Below are 27,763 nucleotides of genomic sequence, written 5' to 3'. Positions count from 1 at the left end.
AGATGTCTCAACTTTGAGAGAGGGAGAGGGACAAACATACATGTAAAGTAGATGTCTCAACTTTGAGAGAGGGAGAGGGACAAACATACATGTAAAGTAGATGTCTCAACTTTGAGAGGGGGAGAGGGACAAAAACAACCAAACATGTAAAGTAGATGTCTCAACTTTGAGAGAGGGAGGGAGACAAATAAACAGACATGTAAAGTAGATGTCTCAACTTTGAGAGGGGGAGAGAGACAAACAGACATGTAAAGTAGGTGTCTCAACTTTGAGAGGGGGAGAGAGACAAACAGACATGTAAAGTAGATGTCTCAACTTTGAGAGGGGGAAATAGACACTTGTACAAGGGACACTTTATCTACACAGGGACATGAGGGTCTACCCCTGGTTTTTACAGAGTTTTAAATGTTTATGACTTGAAGATTACACTAAAGAGAGAACGCACAGGAATCATGTGTTTCCATCATATCAGACGTATTGTAGATACAACTATAGGCGTACTATTTACCGGTCCCTGTGTGTTTTACCTTGGTGTAGACAAACCTGCGTGCGTGTCACCACGGAATCAACACACGGGAGATACGGCAGACTGACTCTCGCGACCACTTAATTATTAATACTTTAGTTGAGGTTATCTCTTTTTGAAATTCTCTTTGATCCAACGTTAATGAAATTATCGTAAACCCTGTTTAAGTGCTCTCGCTGAGAGTAGACTTTTATACAGGCCTTGTGGGACTTTTTTTATATACCCTATCGTAGTCGGTCAATACGAACTTAACGACAGTTGTCAATCAACCCAGAAAATACAAAGGAAAATTGATTTTGAATATTCAGTTTTCTTTTGGGTTATAAATAATTTAAGCTGAAGCAGAGAGGTATTTTGTAAATGTTTGCATAATTTCACGATAAACATGCTAGGAATAAATACATCCTAGTTGGTGGTGTGAGATCACTCTCTCCGCCCCCTCCCCACTCCCAGACCTCAGGACTTGAGGGGTAAGATACGGAGTAAATAGTCTCATGTACTTTACACTCAGATATTCCGTAGAAACAGTTTATCGTTGTCATGGATATAAGAGTGCTAAGGTGTTCAATAAAAAAATTATCATTTTTTCTGTGTTAGGTCTCTTATTTTCCCTAGAACGGGAAAATTGTTGTGTATCGATTGATGATTTTTTTTTTGATGACAGGAAATGAACTTGGTTGTTTCATTAAGATAACTGATGATATTGAAAACTACCCAATAGAATAAACAACAGGAATATATAAACAACCCTTTATCCGGAATATATAAACAACCCTTTACCCGGAATATGTAAACAACCCTTTATCCGGAATATGTAAACAACCCTTTATCCGGAATATGTAAACAACCCTTTACCCGGAATATGTAAACAACCCTTTATCCGGAATATGTAAACAACCCTTTACCCGGAATATGTAAACAACCCTTTATCAGGAATATGTAAACAACCCTTTACCCGGAATATGTAAACAACCCTTTACCCGGAATATGTAAACAACCCTTTATCAGGAATATGTAAACAACCCTTTACCCGGAATATGTAAACAACCCTTTATCCGGAATATGTAAACAAACCTCTACCCGGAATATGTAAACAACCCTTTATCAGGAATATGTAAACAACCCTTTTTCAGGAATATGTAAACAACCCTTTATCCGTAATATATAAACAACCCTTTACCCGGAATATGTAAACAACCTTTTATCCGGAATATGTAAACAACCCTTTATCCGGAATATGTAAACAACCCTTTATCAGGAATATGTAAACAACCCTTTATCCGGAATATGTAAACAACCCTTTACCCGGAATATGTAAACAACCCTTTATCAGGAATATGTAAACAACCCTTTATCCGGAATATGTAAACAACCCTTAATCAGGAATATGTAAACAACCCTTTACCCGGAATATGTAAACAACCCTTTATCAGGAATATGTAAACAACCCTTTATCAGGAATATGTAAAAACCCTTTATCCGTAATATATAAACAACCCTTTACCCGGAATATGTAAACAACCTTTTATCCGGAATATGTAAACAACCCTTTATCAGGAATATGTAAACAACCCTTTACCCGGAATATGTAAACAACCCTTTAACCGTAATATATAAACAATCCTTTATCCGGAATATTTAGATTTCGGTTATTATCAACTTTCTTGATTTAATCATTTTACAAGTTAATATACAAGACAGTGGGTTTTTTCCAGACAAAGTGATTAAAAAACGAAGAGTGTTGACCTTACAATATTATTTAGTCTTTAGACAAAATGTGTGACCACTATCGTCGCCAAGTCTCCCAAGTGGTCACTTCACTTTCCTATCAATATTTTGATAAACGTGTAGCAGTTTTCATCCAGATTAAAAATCATGACCAGAGCCCTTTAATCCCACTAGGAACGAAACTCTCATACCATGCTCCCTTACAGAAAATATTTTCTTGTGTTACTTCTCTGGTCAGAGGTAAAGTTATAAATAGAAAATATGTTTGGTACCGTACATCGAGTTCGTGAAATAGAAACCTCATTATTTTCTCTCTTTGTTTTCTTATTCAAAAGTCAAATAAGTAAGTAGGCCACACCTACTTCAAATATGAAATAAATTTCTATAAGATAATCTTCGTTAGGTCCGGTTAAGTTATCATAACAAATTTCCTGACAAAGAGTTTTTAATGGAAAGCAGAAGTAAGTATAATGCCACAGAGATGTTACATCTCTTTGGTCATTCAAGTTTTACATCGCACCTTTTCTGGCAGATGTGGCGAATTCGGAATTCGATATGTTTGTCGGGGAGTGTGTTAGAGTTTTCAGTCTGTTCACTGTACATTTCTCTGAAAGAGATGCTTTAAAATTCACGGAAACTTCTTCTGATTTAATTGAGATTTTTAGAAAGTTCTGAAATCCACCATCTTAATGAATACACTCTTTGTAGTCTCTGTTCTGATTTGTTGTACTTACACAGCTGTCATTTCAGGATATATATCAACGGCTATTAAATGTTTGTATTGATGACGTTATAGTTGACATAACATCATTATATAAACCATTAAGCCGACGTCGTTTAGACGCTTAGATTTATGTAACACCACAGCATCAAGGACAGCTCCATCACAACGTCAGATTTATGCATATCCCTTTAAAAGCAAGATGAATAATCTCGGAGACCTTCCTGATGGGATATTTTAAAATCTTACCCAAAAGATCGAGGTTTATACATGTGCATCTTGACGTGGAAGTAAAAAATTACCTTGTAATCAAACTCTCTGTTGTGATCTTCAGAAGAAATTCAGCTCTTGAAGCAAGATTTCTTGAAAATTGCGCAAAGCGAAGTCTACAGTTGAACGTGAAAATATTTCTAAAAGAGCGATCTTCTTTTAGTTCATGTTATTCTTAATGCCATCTTATATGCCTGGAAAGTTAGTTCACGTGCAAATTTTAGAACTTTATCATTTGCTATAAAGATGCATTTTCATTATTTTTTTTAAAATTTCTTTTCAGATTAGCCCCATGGTGACTAGTTTGAACTGTTCTTCAGAGGAGTTTGAATCAAATTCCACAGATCTATGTTGCAGTAAATGTGACCCAGGATTTGGATTAATTAATCATTGTACATTAGAAAACGCAACCCAATGCGTACCTTGTGTTCATGGCAAAACGTTTTCGTCACCATCTGCGCATGCGCAGACATGTGTTCCTTGCACTTCCTGTCAAATGAACGAACATGTGGTGACGGAGTGTAATCGAACTCACGACACAATTTGTGAATGTAATATAGACTTTTATTATGACGAGAGTAAGAAAGGATGTGAGATATGTGATTCGTGTAAAAAGGGATTCGGAGCATTGCGACCTTGTACTGGAACCCATAATTCTGTGTGTATGCGATGCGGAAATCGAACATTTTCGGATAAAACCAGTGCAATATCTATATGTAAACCATGTTCAAAATGTGTCGGCAAACAGGTGGAAACACAAGCTTGTACTCCAGAACAGGATACAGAATGTACAGGTATGTATGTTCGTGTCTAAATAGTGTACTGTAGTGAAGATGCATCTCTGTGCCTTCATATGATTATTCAGGAAACACATATCTTCACAGATTCATGATAAAGTGACAAACTCGTTCAGGAATGTATGCAATATTCATGAATTATCATCGGAAAATCAATAAGCTATTCTGATAAACGTTTTCTTATCAATAAGTCAGACACTCTCACTGACACTGATCTCATCGTTAAGGGGCTACTTAATTAAGAATCATAATTTTCTCTCCTTTCTATAAATAACCACGTTTCACACTGCTATTTTTCTCCTATCAGATAGGGTCATTTAAGGACGCCCCTTCCCCCCACCCCCCCCACCCCCCCCCCCCTCCTACCCTCTTTGTGTGTATAGGGCAGGCTGCGATATGTGAAGACATTTGGTTCTGACCGAGACGCACCACAGTCTGTACAAATAGTTACTAGTCTCCCTATATAACATAGTGCAGCGACTTGTTTGCCTATATCAGTATATGGCCTGATCTAATGCTCAGTTTGGAGCCCTCGTTACATCGGTACATGTCAGTGTATTTCAGCGTGTTAGCACTATAAAGTCGGCAGAAACCTCGTTCTATCACACGGAGACTAACATAAGCACACTTTTCTTGCTTCAATAGGGAAGATGTCCCAACATGTAACTGTTGATAAAGTTGGAAAGCAATACGTATACATATAAAAAACATTCCGTTGCTACCTTCATTCTTATGATTTTCTTTATCTCGAATTCAGTGACGGTAATTTATCCCCAAGCAACTTTTCGTTTACCCTTCTTTAGTATACCAAGTGACTGCGAAGGAGCAGGTCACGTGTACTGATATGTGTTGTATCACGAGACATCCCTAGGGTGGAGAGAAGGTCATTTTACTGAGAACGTAACTCGTATATTTTGGCAAAAAATATTCCTTAAAATAATAAAACAGCACGCGATGCAAACATGGATAAGCACGAAATCTACTGTTATGTGTGGTTATGTGGACCGCACGGGTGAGAATCTGCGTCTTATCCAAGCACCTGAGTATGTTTACATTAAAAAAACTCGAGGTTACACGAAGTTCATATATTCATTAGAGAAAAGTTAATTAAAAATATGACATCACACGTTATGTCCGAACTTTTAGGTTAAGAGTCGACGAGAAGGAAGGGAAGAACGCACGATAAAACTTACATGTTTTATTAAACGAATCGTTTGCTTTGGTGAAGAGCATATCTTTTTAATCAAAGTTTGGCAGCCATATTTTATAGCCGTTAGCAAGGTCCTAACTTAAATTAATCTTCGACTAATTCCTTCATGTTACTCCGACACAAGACTATGACAGGGACACCCTGGCTTTGATCGAGAGGTTTCGGGAATCATTACAACGCGGGCTTGTTCAACACAAAGTGTTTCATCTTTTGGTGCTCCTTGCCAACGATTTCAAATGCTGTTTATAACGGCTGGCCTCGTGATCGTATCTGCTCGCAGGCTTAATAAAAACAAAGTCAGCTTGGCGTTTGAATCACAAGTAGTATTCCGTTTTGATGAGAGTTCGACAAAGAGATTCAGTACTCCACACGCTTACATCTACGCCTTTAGTGGTGTTTGTACGTGAAATATATATATATAACACTAGGAAAGCTTTTCATGTGAACTTGAATTCACGTGTCAAGTTTTCTGATGGTTCATAGTTACTATGGCAATATATTCTTGGCACCACGTGCGCTGCTCGTTCCTGTTCTAGACGAGTATTTCAAAGAACCGACCCTTCCCTTCATTCCCGGCTCCCCTCCCCCTTTCATGCCCCCCTCCCCCATGCCCCCTCCCCCTTTCATGCCCCCCTCCCCCATGCCCCCCTCCCCCTTGCCTGGGTTAGGTGTTTTTTCGTACGTACGATCTAACACAATCACTGGCAACATAATGGTTCTCCACTTCCGACCGATGTAACATCGTTTGTAATTCTGCTTTATATTTTGTTATTGTAAGAATCCAGGAAACTTATTGAAATTAGCTTTTAATGCAATGTCGCAATGAATTCCGTCATAATTTTACTCCATATTTAGCAAAAGGTAATTCAAACAAAGTTACAATGATATGTAGAATGAAAAAAGACAAAATCCTGATGATATTTTGACTCATGCCCTTAACACACTGAAAAGATATAAATTTAGCAGACATACAGGATCTTAAAAATTTCATGATGTCGAATTAATTGTTTGTGTCATAATGGATTGATAAAAATTTAAATCGTTAATGGGAAAATGTGGATGTGTTATGAGATTTAGCGAGACATTAATGTGGAACTCTGGAACTGTCCTAATTATCTAAATATAGTATTGAAGTAGGAATCTACCAGTAAATTTTGGATTCATGTTGTGAATGAATAATTTCAAATTGACAGGAAAGATATAATGGTTCGATAAAAATGTCACATTGTCGATCATATAATTTAAACACACAAAGCCAAGGTATTATTTGGATGCAAGTATAACGCCGTACCCAGCTGCGATAAAAGACACGTGAATTACACGTGTATTTGCACTAATGTAAACCTATAATTCCTCTTTTGTGTACGGAGATTGTGACATGCTTGTTATGAAATGAAATTTCAAAATTACCATATGTTACAGTTAGTCGTAACGGCGAACATCAAAGGCTCCCGCCGAGGGTTTACTATAAAGACTTATACAAGTCGATCCTTCAAACATTAACACAGCCATATAATGCTATTTACGACATCTAAAGGAACATTTGATTAACTTAGTGACGAATGCTCTGTATTGATCAGGTCAGGGAAAAATCTAATTAATGAATTATCTCCCTTTTGTTCGAGTTCCAGAATCGTGACTGTAAGAGTGATACTCTCTCCGTTTCCTTGACTTCCGCGTCTATAACGTGTCAATGATTTATCGGCCCCTTTATCAAGCTTGTAGAATGATATCGGAACCAAGATGAAAGAAAACAGGAACTACTTCGGTGAAGAGAAACATATATATATATATATATATATAATAGGATATATAAACAATAAAACAATAAGATTAATAGTAACCCTCTTTGTGATGTTCCAAGTCATTTCTCCTTAAAGTACGCTCATATCAGTGCCGCATTCGAAATACAGTAAGGACACGGTTGGTTTCATATTTATTTTATAAAACTGAACCGTTACAGAATTTTCACAGGGCAGATTTCTATCAATTAATTAAACAAACGATTGTGTTAAATCAGTCTTTTTTTCAAATGTCCACTTTTCTGTTACATAAAAATAATTCAAACCAAAGTGACCATAGAGAAAAACTCGAAAAATATCACCAACGAAACAAAGGTATACTATGATGTTCGGATTAATATTTGAGTTTAACATGATTGTGATGTGAATGAGTTTAACGTGATATTGTTGTGAATGAGTTTAACATGATTGTGTTGTGAATGAGTTTAACGTGATCGTGTTGTGAATGAGTTTAACATGATTGTGTTGTGAATGAGTTTAACGTGATCGTGTTGTGAATGAGTTTAACATGATTGTGTTGTGAATGAGTTTAACGTGATTGTGTTGTGAATGAGTTTAACATGATTGTGTTGTGAATGAGTTTAACATGATTGTGTTGTGAATGAGTTTAACATGATTGTGATGTGAATGAGTTTAACATGATTGTGTTGTGAATGAGTTTAACATGATTGTGATGTGAATGAGTTTAACATGATTGTGTTGTGAATGAGTTTAACGTGATTGTGTTGTGAATGAGTTTAACATGATTGTGTTGTGAATGAGTTTAACATGATTGTGTTGTGAATGAGTTTAACGTGATCGTGTTGTGAATGAGTTTAACATGATTGTGATGTGAATGAGTTTAACGTGATTGTGATGTGAATGAGTTTAACGTGATTGTGTTGTGAATGAGTTTAACGTGATTGTGTTGTGAATGAGTTTAACATGATTGTGTTGTGAATGAGTTTAACGTGATCGTGTTGTGAATGAGTTTAACATGATTGTGATGTGAATGAGTTTAACGTGATTGTGATGTGAATGAGTTTAACGTGATTGTGTTGTGAATGAGTTTAACGTGATTGTGTTGTGAATGAGTTTAACATGATTGTGATGTGAATGAGTTTAACATGATTGTGATGTGAATGAGTTTAACGTGATTGTGTTGTGAATGAGTTTAACATGATTGTGATGTGAATGAGTTTAACATGATTGTGATGTGAATGAGTTTAACATGATTGTGATGTGAATGAGTTTAACGTGATTGTGTTGTGAATGAGTTTAACATCATTGTGTTGTGAATGAGTTTAACGTGATTGTGATGTGAATGAGTTTAACGTGATTGTGTTGTGAATGAGTTTAACGTGATTGTGTTGTGAATGAGTTTAACGTGATATTGTTGTGAATGAGTTTAACGTGATTGTGTTGTGAATGAGTTTAACGTGATTGTGTTGTGAATGAGTTTAACATGATTGTGATGTGAATGAGTTTAACATGATTGTGTTGTGAATGAGTTTAACATGATTGTGATGTGAATGAGTTTAACGTGATTGTGATGTGAATGAGTTTAACGTGATTGTGATGTGAATGAGTTTAACGTGATTGTGACGTGAATGAGTTTAACGTGATTGTGATGTGAATGAGTTTAACGTGATCGTGTTGTGAATGAATTTAACGTGATCGTGTTGTGAATGAGTTTAACATGATTGTGATGTGAATGAGATTAACGTGATATTGTTGTGAATGAGTTTAACGTGATATTGTTGTGAATGAGTTTAACGTGATCGTGTTGTGAATGAGTTTAACGTGATATTGTTGGTAAAGAGTTTAACGTGATATTGTTGTGAATGAGTTTAACGTGATCGTGTTGTGAATGAGTTTAACGTGATCGTGTTGTGAATTAGTTTAACGTGATCGATTTGTGATTGAGTTTAACGTGATCGATTTGGGAATGAGTTTAACGTGATCGTGTTGTGAATGAGTTTAACGTGATCGATTTGTGAATGAGTTTAACGTGATCGATTTGTGAATGAGTTTAACGTGATCGTGTTGTGAATGAGTTTAACGTGATCGTGTTGTGAATGAGTTTAACGTGATCGTGTTGTGAATGAGTTCAACGTGATCGATTTGTGAATTTATACATTCTGAAAAATTGAAGTGTAGCTATATCACCGTTATCTGACTGTAATATATAAATATCAGGTATAACGTACATATATAGCTCGTGATTTTTGGTGGTTGTTCACCGCTATCAGAAACAAAAGAGCTTTCCAAAGGGAAGTAATCGGTACGGCACTTCGGTTCTTGTGTTACAGTGATTATATATATATATATATATATATACTGTAAAGTGTCCGTCATTGATGAAACTGGGTTTGTGATCTGTTACAACCTTAACACTGAAGTACAAACTTTGACATACCAACAGGTCAGGATTTATTATATAATAATTCCTCACTGACAACTTAACTTGACCACAGAATATAAAACTCAACACGCTCGTGACAATACGCAATACCAAGGTTGTCAGAAGGTCAAAAGATGGATAGTTTGAAAAAAACTTTCCGTTCTAAGTTTTGTATTGTGTGCCGAATATTGATCAAAATAGGTTTGCTTTTCTCTTCGGCTTTCCGCGAAGGGCACAAAACCACGCCCACTACTCTAGAGATGGTACCTCGTTGTTGACCTTACACCGCCTTTTTCATTCTAAAAATAAATTCTGTCTATTACGTGAAACAAAAGTGCATATTCAATTGAATGACCTGCACGATAGGTCATTTAGTGCATATTATATTTCCATGTCGCTTTTTAAAACGGGACTAATCTCTTACCAAGGACATCTCGTACATAATACCTGAAAAACCAATTTCAACTTCAAAAGTCTTAGGAAGTCGGAACGACACTTCGCATGTTCTGACGTCCCTCGAGGGCCGGTTCAGGAGCACTTTCTACATAATACTCTTATGCGTGACCCTGGCTCAACCTCCACTCGGCTTGAAACATCAACGGAGATTTTAAAGATTTTGTTTAAAAATGATCTTCAATGATGGTTCGTTTTTGATGTTCTAATCAACGGTTAAGTATTCTATATGGGGTCCATTCATTTTTTCTGGTAATTTTTCATTTGATATATTGAAACAAAATATTTTTAACGACAAAAATGCACTGACACCTGAATATGATATTCTTACGACTCAAAGCCTACATATGATTTTTTTTATTTACATAGATAATGGTGTACAAGTATGTTTACTATTGAACTGAAGAATTCATACATACTACATTGAACAGTATAGATAAGCAGGAATAGTAGACAAATTCATCAATATTGTCATTTATGACTCATGATGTCGCGTGAGACACACAAATCGTTCAATATCGAATTATACGTGGAACATTATATGTTTGATACTTAGCCTAATTACGTATACAATTTGTGCACGTGCTTTCCACGTGTGGAGTACTCTCAAACACCTATAATACAATGTTCACGTATTTATCACTAACAAAACTTATGTCTGAGTAAACAACACATATCAACGCGTGTTACATACTTGACTGAAATAGACACATCTGAGGGAAATATTGATTTTCAGTCTCTCTAGTCACTATAAAGATTTAAGAATAATACACGTCTGTCTTGTCACATCCGTGTATATATACAACTATAGGTATACTGTCTTAAGTCATAGCCAGGAAACCAATGATACTTTCAACATTTAGTGAAAAAAAACCGCTGTAAAGTCTGCTTTTTTTGTTCTTACTAGTTTTCAATATTTAACTTTATGTTTCGGAGTGAAAAACTGATGTAGACATATACATATTGTGTCAGACGTCGAAAAGACAGAGTAGGTTAAAGAAGTTAGTTAAAATAAATAAATAAACAAAAATAACCAGGATACCAGGTACAAACTAGATAAGGCTGTAATACTGTTCCAGTCTGTAAGATAGATAAATAAAGGTACACATTTCATTGCCCTTTTGATCATAGCCGAATCAATATTCAAATTGGGGGGCATGCGTACTAATGGTTTAGTTTATGAAAGGAGTGGATGAGCTGGTTGCGTGAGTTGTATTGAGTGGTTGTGATAATTTCGTGTGAACTTTTAGTAGAGCGGAAGTGATGACGACATAATAGTGTTATCACACTGAAATATACATATACTATGGAAGACACCCACAATCATGTGATATATGTACCTATATCCGGCGAATCAGTCATTAAAGTAACACATAACAGAAGGCATATACAACCGATCGTCCATGGCTATTTTACTGTCCACCCAGCAAACAATACCCAATGATGTAAGTAATCGTCCAAGAGGAACGAAACGGACCATGACACAAGAAATAGTCCCAAAGATGTCACCTTTTTGGAAGGTACAGTCTTGAAATCCCCTAAATGTGGTAAGAGTGTGTAAAACACGCCACGTCGCATATTTAACAAACATAACCCGGGGAATTGTTTTGGTTTGACACAGCGACTCATCAACGTCTATAAAGGCTTCTTTTGAAGTGAAGAATGCTCTTTGTCTAAGTCTCTTGAACACTTATGATGTTTCGTTAGTTCTTTTGTGAATTCAAACATTCACGAGACCCAGATACAGACAGCAAATGGCAGGCATATGTTGAGAACTTAGCGCACGCTCTTCACACTACAAGTACTAGTACACGTACTTGTGAGACAGAAAGATGTTTTTTCCTCTTTGATCATGCGCAGTGCTATCAGATGGCAACCTCAACACCTGTGCAAAACGGAAACTTCGCGGGATTTCATCGATACCATATTTGTATCTGAGGAACATTGTAGTATCTGGGTAGACACTCCATGAAAGTGTACATTAAAGCACTGTTCTGCATAACCTTCTCGTTCGCATTGTTGCCGTCAAATTTATCCTATTGAAGCCCGTGTTTGTACACAATTGAGATCTGAACATGTCGTGTGCACGCTTTTGAATGATTTAGAATTGCGGATTTTTATATTCCATGATGGTAGCCGCCTGCGGCACATGTGTGCATTTTAGAGCACTCAGTATATTTGAACACGCATTGATCGATTTGCATTCAGGCAATTCCGTACACCGGCTGTGAAATGTCGGTCAGACAGATTTTGTCCAGAAGGCAGGTAGCGTATAAAAAATAATAAAGAGGAAACGAAAAAAAATAGATATTGTTGTTTGGGATTGAGATATGATACAAGATAAATTGTTATATTGTTGGAGTTTTTGGTATAAATGCAGTAATTGGATCGAGTTGAAAGTGGCTCCATGTATACCTCGTGTATAAAAAATGGCAGTTATATGTAATAAAGTGCGCAATGCATAGATACTGGCGCGATTTGTGGGCCTGCGTGTGGAGGGCGTGGCTATCTGGTGACGGGATAAACACTATTACGTACTTGGAATGTCCATTTCACTGTGTAACGTTCTTGTGGATGTGAATTATTTGAAAGACATAACAACTACAATTATCGCTCACTGTGAATAAAGACTGACTGTTGAAAACGTTGTTGGTAAAATTGTTTTATATTCGCAATCTTCATTGAGGCGTTTGCTGGTGGACGAAATTACACATTCGTGGTGGAAATAAGCAAAGAGAAATATTTATTATGTAATGATGTGATACGGCGTCAAGGGTAATTAAATCCACCGTGATGTCGAGCACGGTTTGATCCTGGATCTTCAAAGAGAATCGGTAATGTCGGCGGAAAGCCCTCACAAAGAATGATTACAGACCGAGCGAAAGAGCTCTCAATTCAAGGGAGATAATTAGAAATTCCCTCATTGTACTGCCCGTTTAGACAGATGTTATATTAAATGAAATCTCATCGTAATTGCAGTACGGCCTTTCATATACATAACTATTGCACTAAAATTCTACTTCTCGCTTCAGGAGTTGTATGTGTATATGAAGTCTAGATGAACCCATATTGTAATAAATCTTTGTTTAAAAATGGCTATTTGTGGATTTTTTTCTTTTTAAGAAATAAAATAGTTCAAACTAGTCAAATGGCCTGTCTGCAATTATTGGGTTGTGGGAAAATTTCGTATGCACATTGTATTGTATAGCTATGTGAAAATACGTGCATTTGAGGTTGTTAGTATATTTTTAACGACTATTCAAATCCCTTGAAATATAGACTTGAACAAAGCTATCCGTTTTCACACATCGACCTAAACAACGATAACCTAGGGTAAAAGGTCAGCAATACAAATGGCTAATTATATCTTAAGATGAGTGTATAATGTTCTTTATTGCAAAATAACAATTTGCTGGATTTTTTTGAAAAGATGAAATAGTGTCACTGGAATTTTGTGGAGTTTTGGGAAATGTTATTAATTTACTTTTTAAAGGGTAGAACTGAATTGCACCTGTTTATTAGTTTTGCAGGTAAGGAAACTTAAGTCGACATCAAACGCTCGAGACGTAACGAGCTGTTTCTGTCAGGTCCGTTCGGGTATGCCTGTCACGCAACGTTAGATGTACTTGTGTATTTAGTGAATATAAAAGCATCTCTGACTACAGAGAAATGTGTTTCTGTCTTCCTGCCCGACTTTTGGTTAATAATTCACGATGATACTAGTACACTTAACTCAGACATACTAAATAGCTTTCATGAGTTTGATCTTGTGGACTTCAAAACAATACTATCCTCCGTTCTCTACGAGTAAATCGAAACTGAATTGAGAAAAATACATTTTCCGAAACTCATTTAATTGATGTTTTAGTACACTGGACATTTTTGTTATTTGTGTCATTTAAAAGTGAAATAGTGTTCTCTGTTTACTATGAATTTTTGACAACGTCATCCGGATCAACATATTTATAGGTCTGTTAACGAGGCCAGGCAATCTATTGAAAGTGAATGATATTTTTTTCTTTTATGTGTTCGCGTGTCTTTTAACTGATCACACCTGAATTATCATATAAAATAAAAATAAAAACATGAATTATAATCATCCCACCACCAAATGGTTGTTCTTTATTGTTATCATTGTCCTCATGTATTTTGATTCAAATAATCCTGTTTCCGATTTCCATTTGAAAGAGCTTGACTATTCACAATAGTTAAAGGATTGGATGAGTCTGGGAAACAGCTTGTGTTAGACGCACTTACAATACCAGATCGCTTTAGTGTCTAAATATTATCTACATATGTACATACTCTAGCGAAGTAATTTGACTGAACAACGAGTCTGTAAAGACTTAAACAACTCGTCCAAAACAACACCCCTCTAAAGAATATAATAAATATTGCACACAGCTACAAAAACAGCATCCTTCCTTAAAGTTCACATTACATCTGTGGAATCACCTTCGGTGTCACGTGATGTTTCTGTAATATAATACATGTGTAATATTTAGGAATCTGTCGCCCATCCTCGGCGACTTTTTTCCATTCCTCTCTCAATTATCATAAACGTTTGACGAATTGTTTATAGTCGGTGATATCCTAATTACTTCTGGTTACGACATGTAGATTAGAAAAACCTGTCTGGGTTCAAGGTGAGGAGGGCAAACATACAGATATGAATAACAAAGACAAGTTTGGGTTGCATACTGTCAACTCATACTTTCATTGGACTCAGATTTCGTGGTTTTACAAAAGTATACGTTTTTGTTGGCAAACAGTTTTCGTGGATATGTATTAATAAATACATTTGTACTAAAGTGGATGTCAGTTTTTATCTGTTTATCATTTGATGGGCAGGTAAATTCGTGGATAAACAGTGATCAAGAATTCACCCAAATTAAAACCACCGCGAATAAATAATTTTACGGTAGATGACTGATTCCGTTCTAAATTAAAACAGGTACAACGTTGTATTTCTGTTCGACACCTGAAAATGTTTATCACGCAGTAAAAATAAAATCTATTTTGTCATCCTTCTTCTAGGAATCAGACAATTAGGTGAGCATGTTGCTGGTTCCCCTCCTCTCCTATTTAGGAACGTCTCTGACGTACATAAATGTGTCCTATTGGAAGTACAGAGCGCGAAGGGAAGGATGCCGTTATAGTCAACATTGTGAACATTTTGACTAGAAATGGTCAACATTGTGAATATTTTAACTAGAAATGGTCAACATTGTGAACATTTTAACTAGAAACAATATGAATCAGTACTCTAAGGTTAAAGAAGGAATATTTAGATCAGCAATCTTGCACGTGAAAAAAAATGAATTTTTGAAATTCCCTTATATCCCCTTCAAGGAGAGAAATTTTGAAATCACTTATCTACCCTTAACGAATGAAAGACAGAGGTCCGCATAGGATGAGATAGAATGTGACTGATCCTATCTCCTGATTCTGTGTTATCCTACTATATCTGTTTAATATATACGGAGTACCTGTGAAGGATCGTCAGCGATATGTCTCATCTGTTTGTCATGTTTAGACATTAAGTTGTTTTGAAGTATTTTTCCTGGGTGTATGTAAATAAATCATTTGACATATCATTTAGCAAATCGCAATAAAATATAGATACTATTAAAAATGTTTCTCTCTGTCTAATTGCACCGTAAACACTTTACTGCGTCAAGTAAACCATAAATATGAATTATGTAATTTTAGAAATTTTAAGATGTATTTAAAAGGCAATATAACTAGCAATATTTGAATTTAAAACCAGGTGTGATATTTACATTTAATATGCCGATACAGATGTGACACCTTTCAATTTTTCTTATCGTGACTGAAAATCTTGTCTGAATTTTCGTTATTGGAAGATAAATACAAGAAAATATGTATTGCAGTGAAATTATAATTGTGACTTGCGTCTTAAGAATGTTTTGCCGTGACGCGTCCCAGCCGCTAGAGTAGAACTACATGTATCACAATGCGACTGACGCACTGATGTTGCTATATACACGAACAGCTTTGATCTTGTTTAACAAAGCGTACAAATTGATTTTCTCCTAGCTTTCGACGGATTTCATTTAATTTGTCTCTTTTTTATGGCAACCGACTTCTATTTGATATGGACGATAGCGAATGAGAACCCGAACAGACGGTACAGTTATTGTGCAGAAGTTCGAGCATCCTCTGGTCTTTGTGTCCCGCCCCCAAATTCGTAACTGACATGTACACGCGTCTTATGATTATTAAAACAGATAACTAGTAGGTGTGTTATTAAAAAGTTTAAAAAAACCCAGTTAATTTGATTGATTTTGTCTGGCTATCAATTAGTAAATATTTATTTATTTTGTAATGGGGCCCCTGAGCAATAAATTGGCTTCTCGTGGAGAGCTGGCATGCGGCACTCACGTCTATTCCACAGTATACATCACATTTTTATATGTATATGTTCATAATGCATTATCTAGAAATATATTAATACAAAAATCGACAAATATATATATATATTTTTGATAGGTCTACTGGTTCCGAAATTACTGTCTATCGTGTTTTGTGTTTTTTTCCCATGCTCGCATTGAGCATTCCGTGTTGGAACTGATGATCTTATAAATGTTTATACTTTATTTTTACCTCATTTATAATGTCTTTATCCATCATTTGTACGTTAGTAATACATGATACTATCGATCATTTGTACGCTTGTAGCACATGCTATTAACCATCATTTGTACGTCAGTACTACATGACATTATCAATCATTTGAACGCTTGTAGCACATGCTATTAACCATCATTTGTACGTCAGTAATACATGACATTATCAATCATTTGAACGCTTGTAGCACATGCTATTAACCATCATTTGTACGTCAATAATACATGACATTATCAATCATTTAAACGCTTGTAGCACATGCTATTAACCATCATTTGTACGTCAATAATACATGACATTATCTATCATTTAAACGCTTGTAGCACATGCTATTAACCATCATTTGTACGTCAATAATACATGACATTATCAATCATTTAAACGCTTGTAGCACATGATATTAACCATCATTTGTACGTCAGTAATACATGATATTATCAATCATTTGTACGTCAGTGAAACATCATATTATCCATCAAATGTCCAAAATGTGGTAAAGTAATACATGCACGACATTATCAATCGTTGGCCGTTACACAATATATTGTTATCTTGTAATCGATATCAGTATGTCTCATCCTTACTACTTAAACACATGCCATTTTCTACCAATCGTGTTCTGATGCGGTGGCCGAGTGGCTTGCCCTCCACTTCCTGGTAGCGGGTTCGAGGCCTACGTGGGGCAGTCGTTAGGTACTGACCGCAGGTGGGTTTTTTCTCTGCAGGAGCTTTGTTTTTTCTCCACCACCTAAACCTGGCAAGTCCTTGAATATTCCTGGCTGTAAAGAGGACGTAGATCATTAACAAGACGGTTGGTTCTATTGTATGATTGTATGAGGCGACACTTTTCTCTACTGTCTTCTATCCGTGATATCGCTGACATTACCATACTTTTTAACTTTAGTTGAGTGGTCACCCAATGAGGAAGGTTTTATGTTCTGTTTCCTCGCTGAAATATTTACGTCTTTAAAACGGAGGTAATACTGCCTGTTTAATGACTGGTTTGTCAGTATATTGTGACCGGACGGGATGTGTTGCAGTGTGTCCTCGGCATAATACCTTAGTGTAGTACGACTACAAGTTATATATAGTTTTATAAAGAAGGCTTCAGTTCTTTCACCCAGCTTTATGATAGCTGTTGATAGGACGTTAAACAATTTAAATCCAAATAAAATCCTTATGTATGCCCGCATGTGTGTCGTATGATGCGGCTGCGATTTTGATCTTGAACACCTCTTTGTTATAGTGCGGAACTAATGCCGGCATTATAGTGTTATCAGACTGAAGTGTATGACCCAAGGATGATATCCCCCCATTAATATTTTACAGATTATCGTCAGTCAACATCTTATACTACTTCTCCGGGTAATATGGCGTTTGCTATTGTTACTATACCAGTTGTAAAAGTGTCATTTTTATACCGCGGTTGTGTTTTGTGAACGTGGCATTATTTCGATTAGAGAGGAGTGGGGTGTTCACCATTACTCTACTAATTTACAAAGAAACTTATAGTCCTTAATTTAAGTAAATTACTTTGCCAAGTCAACATTTCTTCGTTGTTGACAAAGTGTATGGCAGACTACAGAAATCGGAAATCATGCTACATATTTAACTGTAGATAAAAAATGTTAAGCACGAAAACATGTAAACGTAAGTTATAAAACAGGCATCGTTAGTGTAGATCATCATTACAACAAGACGTTATCAAAGTTTATAAAAATGGCCCCGGTTCTCAGATTTACAAAGAGTATCACAACCAACCCCCAACCACCACCCTAAAAAACACACACAAAAAATGAAGACAAAACAAAAAGGCGTTATCAAAGTTAAAATAACAAGATCTGTTATCGATTTTTCATATGTTTTATATCGTGTTTCGTTAGTAACAATGCTGTTACGAATTCCAGTTACCAACATTGCTCGTGAATGTTGGGTGATAATTTCAAATCGGCCAAAGTTATCATTATTGTCTATCATCAGAGTTCTTAGAGGTGAATGTTATCAAAGGCAGAATTTTTGTTTATCAAAGTGCTGCCCGAGAAATTTGTCATAAAATCCAACAGAAAACTAGGAATCTGATTTATCAGTAAGATCTGTTGTGAATGTTATAATGATGAAACGCTGTTATTCACGTTGTGTGCTGTAGGAGCGCCATTTTAACACGGAGTTTGTACCATCCGATTGCTCGTTGCCTTGGGAAGTCAGTTTCGGTACGTGGTGAATTCCACACAGTCTAACCTCTTTGACAGCTGTAGCTCGAACTGCCTGTCTCGAATATGAAAAGAACACCGCATGAGTGATATCAATAATTTCCTATTGCTTGTGGAAGTATCGTTAGAAATATTGTTCGTGGTTGTGTTATTTACAAACGTAAACCTGACTGTACCAGCAGTTTATTACCGTAACGAATATCTGGATCTAGCTTGCATCGGGTTTATACACAAGGAAAAAGGATGAAAAATATCACCATAGAAAAATGTAGGTCGGATGATAATATCACATGACAGCAGTCATCACTGGATCAATTTACTGGAATGAGAAACAGTACGTGTACAGCAAAAACGTAAACGATCTTTTGTTAAAAATGAATAGGTCCCAGGATTTACTTTTTTATATTTGTCATCTCGATTAGATAAAATATGTCAACCGGTACGTACCGGTAGCAAACACAACCGGTAGGTGGTGATTGTACCGGGGAAAGTTCGATAAAGTAGCAAACACAACCGGTAGGTAGTGATTGTACCGGGGAGAGGTTCGGTAAAGTAGCAAACACAACCGGCAGGTGGTGATTGTACCGGGAGAGGTTCGATAAAGTAGCAAACACAACCGGTAGGTGGTGATCGTACCGGGAGAGGTTCGATAAAGTAGCAAACACAACCGGTACGTGGTGATTGTACCGGGGAGAGGTTCGATTAAGTAGCAAACACAACCGGTACGTAGTGATCGTACCGGGAGAGGTTCGATTAAGTAGCAAACAACCGGTAGGTGGTGATTGTACCGGGAGAGGTTCGATTAAACAGCAAACACAACCGGTAGGTGGTGATTGTACCGGGAGAGGTTCGATTAAGTAGCAAACACAACCCCTCACCCCCACCCTCCCCCATCCCCGGATTTACGATCTATTAATCACTCGGTACATTTCGTCTTGGGTCAGAGTTCTGTTATCGGACTACGAAAGAACGAAGCCCATGAACTAGTACTGTTCTTTGCTGTTCTCTGTGGCAATGAATTTATAGTATTAACCAGGTGGAGTTTCAAACTGGTGAAGATATTTCAGGCTGATAACACTTTAGAAACGTTTTTCAGTTACCTGACAACCCGAGAACGTCGTCTTTATGACCATGGCAGGCTCCCTTATAAAAAAAAACCCTTTATAATGTCTTATTAGGTTTTGCTTATTACAAATTACTATAACTTGCCTGCCGCACACAGTCGACATCGGCCCACTATGCAAACGTTCCTCGTCGTTTCTGTATGCAAGAGTATATTGGAGTATGTTGTAAATGCCGATTTGTCTGACACAATGTATAGTCCCTCGTCCTGTGGTTTTTCTTTGATGAATTAAACTCTATGTTATAACATACTCTGTGTTAAGTGTTAATGCACCCCGCTCTTGATTTGCCTGTGTATAACGGTATTATTGCTACAAAGACTCCGCGAAAGATCCCGGACGTACGACCGTGACACACGGTCTGTATACACGCAGTAGTGTTCTAATGGTCTCACAGAAAACCACACGGTCCCGCCGATAAAAGCTAACACAGGCAAATGTTTGTATTAATCATGTATTTCAGAGAGAATATGAAGCTTTACTCACCGTTTGATTTGGGTTCATCAAACACCCACCACACGATGTGACGAGCTTTTATCAATTTTTTACATTACATTATAAGATTGTTTAATCAAAGCGCGCGAACCTGTGCGAGCGTTTACTGGCTGTGGGTTGGGTGTTTGTACATCAACTTTGATCTCCCACCAGAAACATTTTATATAGCTTTTGCGTAATTTTCGTGCGCAGTGAAGAAAACACAATTATTCCTATTATCCTCTTGTTACAAGTATTTCTCATTACATGTCACGTGATCTCAGGACCAGATCAAACATTTTGATGACTTTGAGGTGGTGTCTGCGCGCGTCGTTGAATCTCTGATGTCGTCTGCTATCTATGCAAATTAAAGCGCTTTTATGACTATGTGTATTGTATTTTAAAGCGTTTGCATGACTTTGTATCCGGTCAAATCATTTTGATAATTGCCGATCTTGCAGCGCGGCTGCTGCCTAATGTATCTATACGTGTATACTATACATATCTACAGGGTCGCTTTGATGTCGTGTATTCTATTAATATATTTTATTGGATTTTATCAATACATCGTTATGTACGGCGAGTGTATGGCAGTCATGAGTCAGTCGAGACTACTTCAAGCAATTACAGCACAAATCAAAGTCCAGTCCTGTTGAAATGATCAAAGAATGGACGCGCTGTTAATATAAACGGTGATAGCAGATAGCAGCGATCTGTCGTCAGACATGTTTACCAAACATAGGCAGACAGCTCGTGATCACGTGCCACATGATAGTAATGACCTAGTTAGCTGTTGTATTTTATTTTGTTTCGTAGATAGTCCTCATAGCATACTGTAAATCACTTCAATTTCGAGAGTACCTAATTTTGCGAACCTATCTGTTCAGACATATCCGCGAATACATAATTTTGCGACCTCTTCAAGACTCTCATATCGGTAACTGAGTCAAAATGGGTGCCATCCAGAATTATTTCCGTACAAATAATTACGACAGGTAGTCAAGTCTATGGAAAAGGTTTTATGGTCGTCACCAAGATCACATTTCTGTTTCCGTGTGTAATATGAATTAGTGTTGTCATCAGTTACCTGGTGGTTTCGTTGTTATTAACACTGTTCTCTTTTGAGAACGTTGCATTACTAACTTTGATTGACCAAGATTTACATGACAGATGCCGTTTATGAAGCATTTCCCCAATGTTTGCTGTTAGAACCTATCTCTTGTTTTAAGTTTAGATATTATTTCTTAAGTGTTACTATAAAGCATTTTTTCAATTGTTTTCTATTTTCACGTTTGTACCTAGCAATTAAAGGGGGTAGTTTTCACGGAATTTACAATACGCATTATGGTTTGTTTCTTTTTATTGTAAACTGTCGGTCTCTGTATTTATTATTTTCTTTATTTCACTGAAACCTTACCGTTAACAATGTACCACAAACAAACATACATGTCAGTGATTGATCATATCGTTATTTGAACATCAAATAGATTTAACGAGAGGATAAAACTATTTTTATTTACAACTGTGTACAGTAGAAGTGAGGTCGTCCTGTAGAATGTTTTCTATTGTAACGTATAATATATTGATGTGTGAGATATTGCACTCGACAACAATCTAGTATTTTTATATACTTGATTTTGCACGTGCATATTTTGTCGTAGTTTTAATATTTTTGCATGTACATGTATTATAGTAATGTATAACGCAGGACATTATGTACCAGCAAATCTTTCAATTCAAACGTACCAGTGAATCAGATCACAAAAGGCAGTCAGGCGTGTATTTATAGCAATATAAACTTTCTTCATCTCTCCTCTCTATACAATAAGATTCGACATAATGTATGTATCTAGGTTGAATGTTATCGTGTTATTTCAAACATTATCTTTTAACTCGTATTTAGAGGTTCAGATATAAGGAGATATGAATACTGCAGTCCTATGTTTAACCAACAGAGACCAGACATTTGGACTTCAGCTTTACCTATGATAGCTAAACAAATATTCATATCGTTGTTAGAGCTACTGATTTTCAGAAAATGATGTACAAGATTAAAAACGCTCGTTATTGTTAAGGCGACACAATTCCATACATTAATAGTGGTTTTAATATGGACCTCTCTTCTGTACCAGGGACTAGTCTTACCAGGGACTAGTTACCAGGGAGTAGTCTTACCAGGGACTAGTTACCAGGGAGTAGTCTTACCAGGGACTAGTTACCAGGGATTTGTCTTACCCGGGACTAGTTACCAGGGACTAGTCTTACCAGGGACTTGTCTTACCAGGGACTAGTTAACAGGGACTAGTCTTACCAGGCACTAGTTACCAGGGAGTAGTCTTACCAGGGACTAGTTACCAGGGACTTGTCTTACCTGGGACTAGTTAACAGGGACTTGTCTTACCAGGGACTAGTTACCAGGGATTTGTCTTACCCGGGACTAGTTAACATCGACTTGTCTTACCTGGGACTAGTTACCAGGGATTTGTCTTACCCGGGACTAGTTAACAGGGACTAGTCTTACCTGGGACTAGTTACCAGGGAGTAGTCTTACCAGGGACTAGTTAACAGGGACTTGTCTTACCTGGGACTAGTTACCAGGGAGTAGTCTTACCAGGGACTAGTTAACAGGGACTTGTCTTACCTGGGACTAGTTACCAGGGATTTGTCTTACCAGGGACTAGTTAACAGGGACTAGTTTTACCAGGGATTAGTTAACAGGGACTTGTCTTACCAGGGACTAGTTACCAGGGATTTGTCTTACCAGGGACTAGTTACCAGGGACTTGTCTTACCCGGTACTAGTTAACATCGACTTGTCTTACCTGGGACTAGTTACCAGGGATTTGTCTTACCAGGGACTAGTTACCAGGGAGTAGTCTTACCAGGGACTAGTTAACAGGGACTTGTCTTACCCGGTACTAGTTAACAGGGACTAGTCTTACCAGGGACTAGTTACCAGGGAGTAGTCTTACCAGGGACTAGTTAACAGAGCCTAGTCTTACCAGGGACTAGTCTTACCAGGGACTTGTCTTACCAGGGACTAGTTAACAGGGACTAGTCTTACCAGGGACTAGTTAACAGGGACTTGTCTTACCAGGGACTAGTTAACAGGGACTAGTCTTACCAGGGACTAGTTAACAGGGACTAGTCTTACCAGGGACTAGTTACCAGGGACTTGTCTTACCAGGGACTAGTTAACAGGGACTATTCTTACCAGGGACTAGTCTTAGCAATCGGGTGTAGATGACAAACCGTGATCAGAATCCAGCTTTTATTTATTTAAAATGTTCAAGTTTAGCTGTACATACAAATGACTCTTAAAATTTGTCATCATCATACTAGATCGTAGAAAATCACGAACGATCACTCATCAATATTCAATGCAGAGATTTACTTTCATTGTGGGTAATCATAATCCACGAACTGTTCAAATACGTGTAAATAGATTTATTGAGCTACATATGTTTTCATGAAATTAAGTACCAACGAAAACCTGTTTATGTTGATCCCCATCAAAAGAAAAAAAACAAGAAAATTTAGTCCCACACACAAAATATTGTTGTAACGAGTAATCTTAGAGGTGACAGAGCTAATAATTGATTATATCGATTTATCAGGACAGTTTTAGGAATGTTGTCTTTAGATCAGATTAAAAAGGTGCCACGTGTCACTAAAACTGGAAATGATTGAATAGGGGAGGGGGTAGGGTGGGGTGGGGTTAGTCTGGTGACTTTAAAGAGTATCCGTCTTTTGAGTGATATTCATTTTTATGGTATTTTTTCTAACATCAAGTGAAATTAATCGAACTTGATAATTTGTCTTCTGAAGTGAATTACTACACCATCGAATATCATTAACATGGCTATAATGTTTTTTATCAGAACTAAAAGTTGATCGACTTCTTTTTTTTTTTCTTAAATAGATTTAAAACCAATTCGTGATTTTCTTCGTTTTGTTTGTGGTGTTTATCGCTCCGTGAGCATTTTTAGTCAAATTCTCCTAACACATTTAGTTGCTTATTCGCTGAACAGCAAATGGGGTTGCGTCACATTTCATGCAGATAAATTAGGATAAACTATCTTGCGTAAAGACAAAACTAGGTTAGACAGGCCAGCGTCTCAGCTGTAGCCTGGTTGTGTTCTTGTGTAAACTAGGCAAGAGAGGCAAGCTGCTCAGCTTTAGCCTGGTTGTGTCCTTGTGTAAACTAGGCTAGAGAGGCCAGCTGCTCAGCTTTAGCCTGGTTGTGTCCTTGTGTAAACTAGGTTAGACAGACCAGCATCTCAGCTGCGGCCTTATTGTCCTCGTGTAAACTAGGTTATAGAGGCCAGCTTCTCAGCTGTAGCCTGGTTGTGTCCATGTGTAAGACACTCTAACATACCCATTTAAGATATTAGCATTAGTCTTTTACCTTTTTGTGTTTTACCGTTTGATGGCCCTAAGGACCTTTTATGTGTTGACGGGCCGTTAAGAATGTCATAATAATAATAATGATAACAGTAAGACATTTTATCCCAACGAATTGCGACGGGTCTCCCGTCTGTTGTTCAGTTTCTCACCTCGTATGAGACGCACAAGATACCACGATTAGGGAAGGTCGAACCACGCACCTCAGGTCTTCACCCGTGACTACGTAGACTAACACTCTAACCGACCGAGCTAACGCAGGCTCCTACATAATGGTTCTCGCTTGAGGATAACGAGAATACAAACGAGGCCAAACTCTTCCAAGACGAAATTGAATGTGTCGCTTTAAACTTTGTGATTTAATACTTATAATATTCTGCCTCTTGTCACGGTAAATGAAACACGAGGTATTCCGAATCGCCCATAAATACAATTACCTTTGGAGTGTTTCGGCTTGCTTGATTCGCTAGTCATGGTTTACAACTTAACGTAGAGGCTGGATCGATTTAGCACACGAGTTAAAAGTCATTTCTATAAATCACTAATACAGACAAAAACAGTGGGGATTATAAAGCAAGGCAACACTTAGCTGTTCTCTTAACCCTAACATGATGTGTTCATATGTGGAGCGCATTCTGCTTCAGACACGTTCACCTTTCACTATAAACCTCCTTTAGAATACTGTTAATTACTAAGGTAAATACCGGTGACCTCTAACCCCTGTAGATTCATGTGTGATAAAGTGTTCCACTTCAATCAGAATCAATTCTATTTTTGTATGAGACATTGTGTTGTAGGTTTATATATTACAAGAAAATCATATTTTTTTATTACACCATTGAGACCGAGTACATGATATTATCAAAATTAAGAAAACAAAGTAGGAAGTATGATTTTGTTTTGCATCACACGAGTTTGTATGGATGTTTTAATATATTTTCTTTGTTTCAGATGTTGTATTTGATTTATATACGACAAGACCACAATCAAATCGACGAGGCCACGAATATCCAACCAAAACAGAACAAGAATCATTTGACGTCATTCCGGTTTATTGCACAATACTTGCCTCCGTAATTGTGGGACTTCTGTTCTATGTTATGTATAAACACTACTCACGCATTCGAGACAAGAAACGACACAAAGGTCATGACCTTCACGATGACGTAGAATATTCTAAGACTTCCGGTGCAGACAGTGGGGTGTTTGAGGACACTGACCATCACGGATATAGACCGTGCAAGGAAATAGGTCATCACTGCAAATGTAAGTGTTTTATCAGACGGTTAAATAACAGTAAATAACAATCAATTGATACATTATATATCATCACTCGATATACGCCACGCGGTTATATTCTAACTTTTATAGGATGTGTCAGTTACTATATGTTTCCGAAACTAAATTATGATGTTATTTGTAGTATTGAACAATTATCTCCCTCCATCGTTGATGAGAAAACGGTCAGACTGTGAACTATAAATCTTAATGGTTTTTTACCTATTTTATATATCCACAAGTTGTTATCATTTTTGTCACTGATAGCGACTGAGTAATGAAATAATAAACATTCATTTTTCCGTTTAAAAACATATATATTACCCATAATAGTTCCTTTTTCTTTGTCATCCTGGGAGGGGTCGCGGTGGTCGAGTGGTTATGGCGTCTGACCGTCTTTATCGCGAGCCCTACACTTCAGGTCGCGGGGTAAAGACCTACATGGGGCAGTCGCCATGTACCATTTTGATATCCCAGAGTTATTGCCCTTCGTTATACGCTGTCAGTACACGTCATCAAACATCTGTCTCTGGTGATTGAAATGTTGACCGTTATCATGGACTCCGATATAGATCTATAGCACTGTGTTGCTATTTTGTTCTTCCAATGCGAATTCGAGATTTCCTCTGTCGAGAACGTAGATACTTCTATCCCAATATTTCGACTGTCTTCCTGTCAATATCTCAGCTACATAGAAGCATTGTAAATTGCACGTGCTTTTCCTTGGAAAATGTAATTTATAAAGAAATTTACTGCTAGAGAAATAATCTCTGCAAATCATTTTTGATAATATATTACAGCATTTAAAGTCGAAACTTTATTACAATAAAACAGAAGTTTGGCGGACTTTTCTGTGTCTACAGTTCTGATTGGTCAGTGCGGAAAGGATCACTGCGCATGTAATCCGGAAATTATCACATGATAACCCAGAGTATGGTATAACGATAAGCTTAACGGCCGATTGGGGCCAAGAATGCCGGGTACTGGCCACAGGTCGGTGTTTTTCTCTCCGGGAACTCCGGCTTTCCTTCATCACCCGGCACGTTCTTAAATGATGACTTTTAAAATGATGTTAACCAATTATAAAGCTGTCTCCCAGAAAGTGATGCTATTTTTAACCAAGAGTAGAAGGATAGAATTTACGATCTTGGTATAATTATTACTGTTTAACTTCGCAGACAATCAACTCACAAGAATACGGGATTTACCACAGTCAAAGAAAAAAGAAATAGAAAAACACTTATCAGTCAAACGGGCTGGAGCCGAGCGTTTGGTTGATGATTGGACAATTTTAGCTCGTGAATTAGGTAATGTATAATATGGTTTTCTTAATTTTTAATATGTATAAAGATAGGGACAGAGGGTGTTGTTGTGAAAGTAATTTCCAATGAAATTAAGAAGTGAACAAAATAAAAGAGATGAAAATCTCACATAGAATACACAAAAATATTCCAGAAAATGAAGATGTTTTAGAAGCCATGTAACACCGCTGTTACCAATTCATCAGCATTCTTGTTTTTGTTTTTCAAGGTTACACCAATAAGAAGATGGACAAAATGGCCAGTAAAAATAAAGACACTTTGTCCATCGTGCAATATCTACTAAATGATTGGTCCAAGAGTCGGACAGCCACTGTGGGCGTGTTTATAAAGGCACTTATTGACATCGGCAGACCGGATGTTGTCAAACTATTACAGAACGACGGGAAATCGGAACCTCTTGTCCAGATGGTGTGA

The 27,763-nt window shown here is 37.1% G+C and overlaps 1 protein-coding gene across 1 annotated transcript; it reads left to right on the top strand.

The window, feature by feature from the left end:
- The first annotated feature begins 3,537 nt into the window (after nucleotides 1-3,537).
- Nucleotides 3,538-27,763, top strand: LOC132561701 (tumor necrosis factor receptor superfamily member 16-like). The gene is made up of 4 exons (XM_060226400.1): nucleotides 3,538-4,039; nucleotides 25,701-26,015; nucleotides 27,206-27,334; nucleotides 27,558-27,763. The coding sequence occupies exons 1-4, from the start codon at nucleotides 3,538-3,540 to the stop codon at nucleotides 27,761-27,763; spliced, it is 1,152 nt and encodes a 383-aa protein (XP_060082383.1).

The sequence above is a fragment of the Ylistrum balloti genome, unplaced genomic scaffold, assembly GCF_031769215.1.
Source record: "Ylistrum balloti isolate Yb309-2 unplaced genomic scaffold, AGI_CSIRO_Ybal_v1 Utg371268, whole genome shotgun sequence".
Taxonomy (NCBI): domain Eukaryota; kingdom Metazoa; phylum Mollusca; class Bivalvia; order Pectinida; family Pectinidae; genus Ylistrum; species Ylistrum balloti.
Note: the sequence above shows the minus strand (reverse complement) of the source record. Positions and strands in the feature narration are given on the sequence as shown.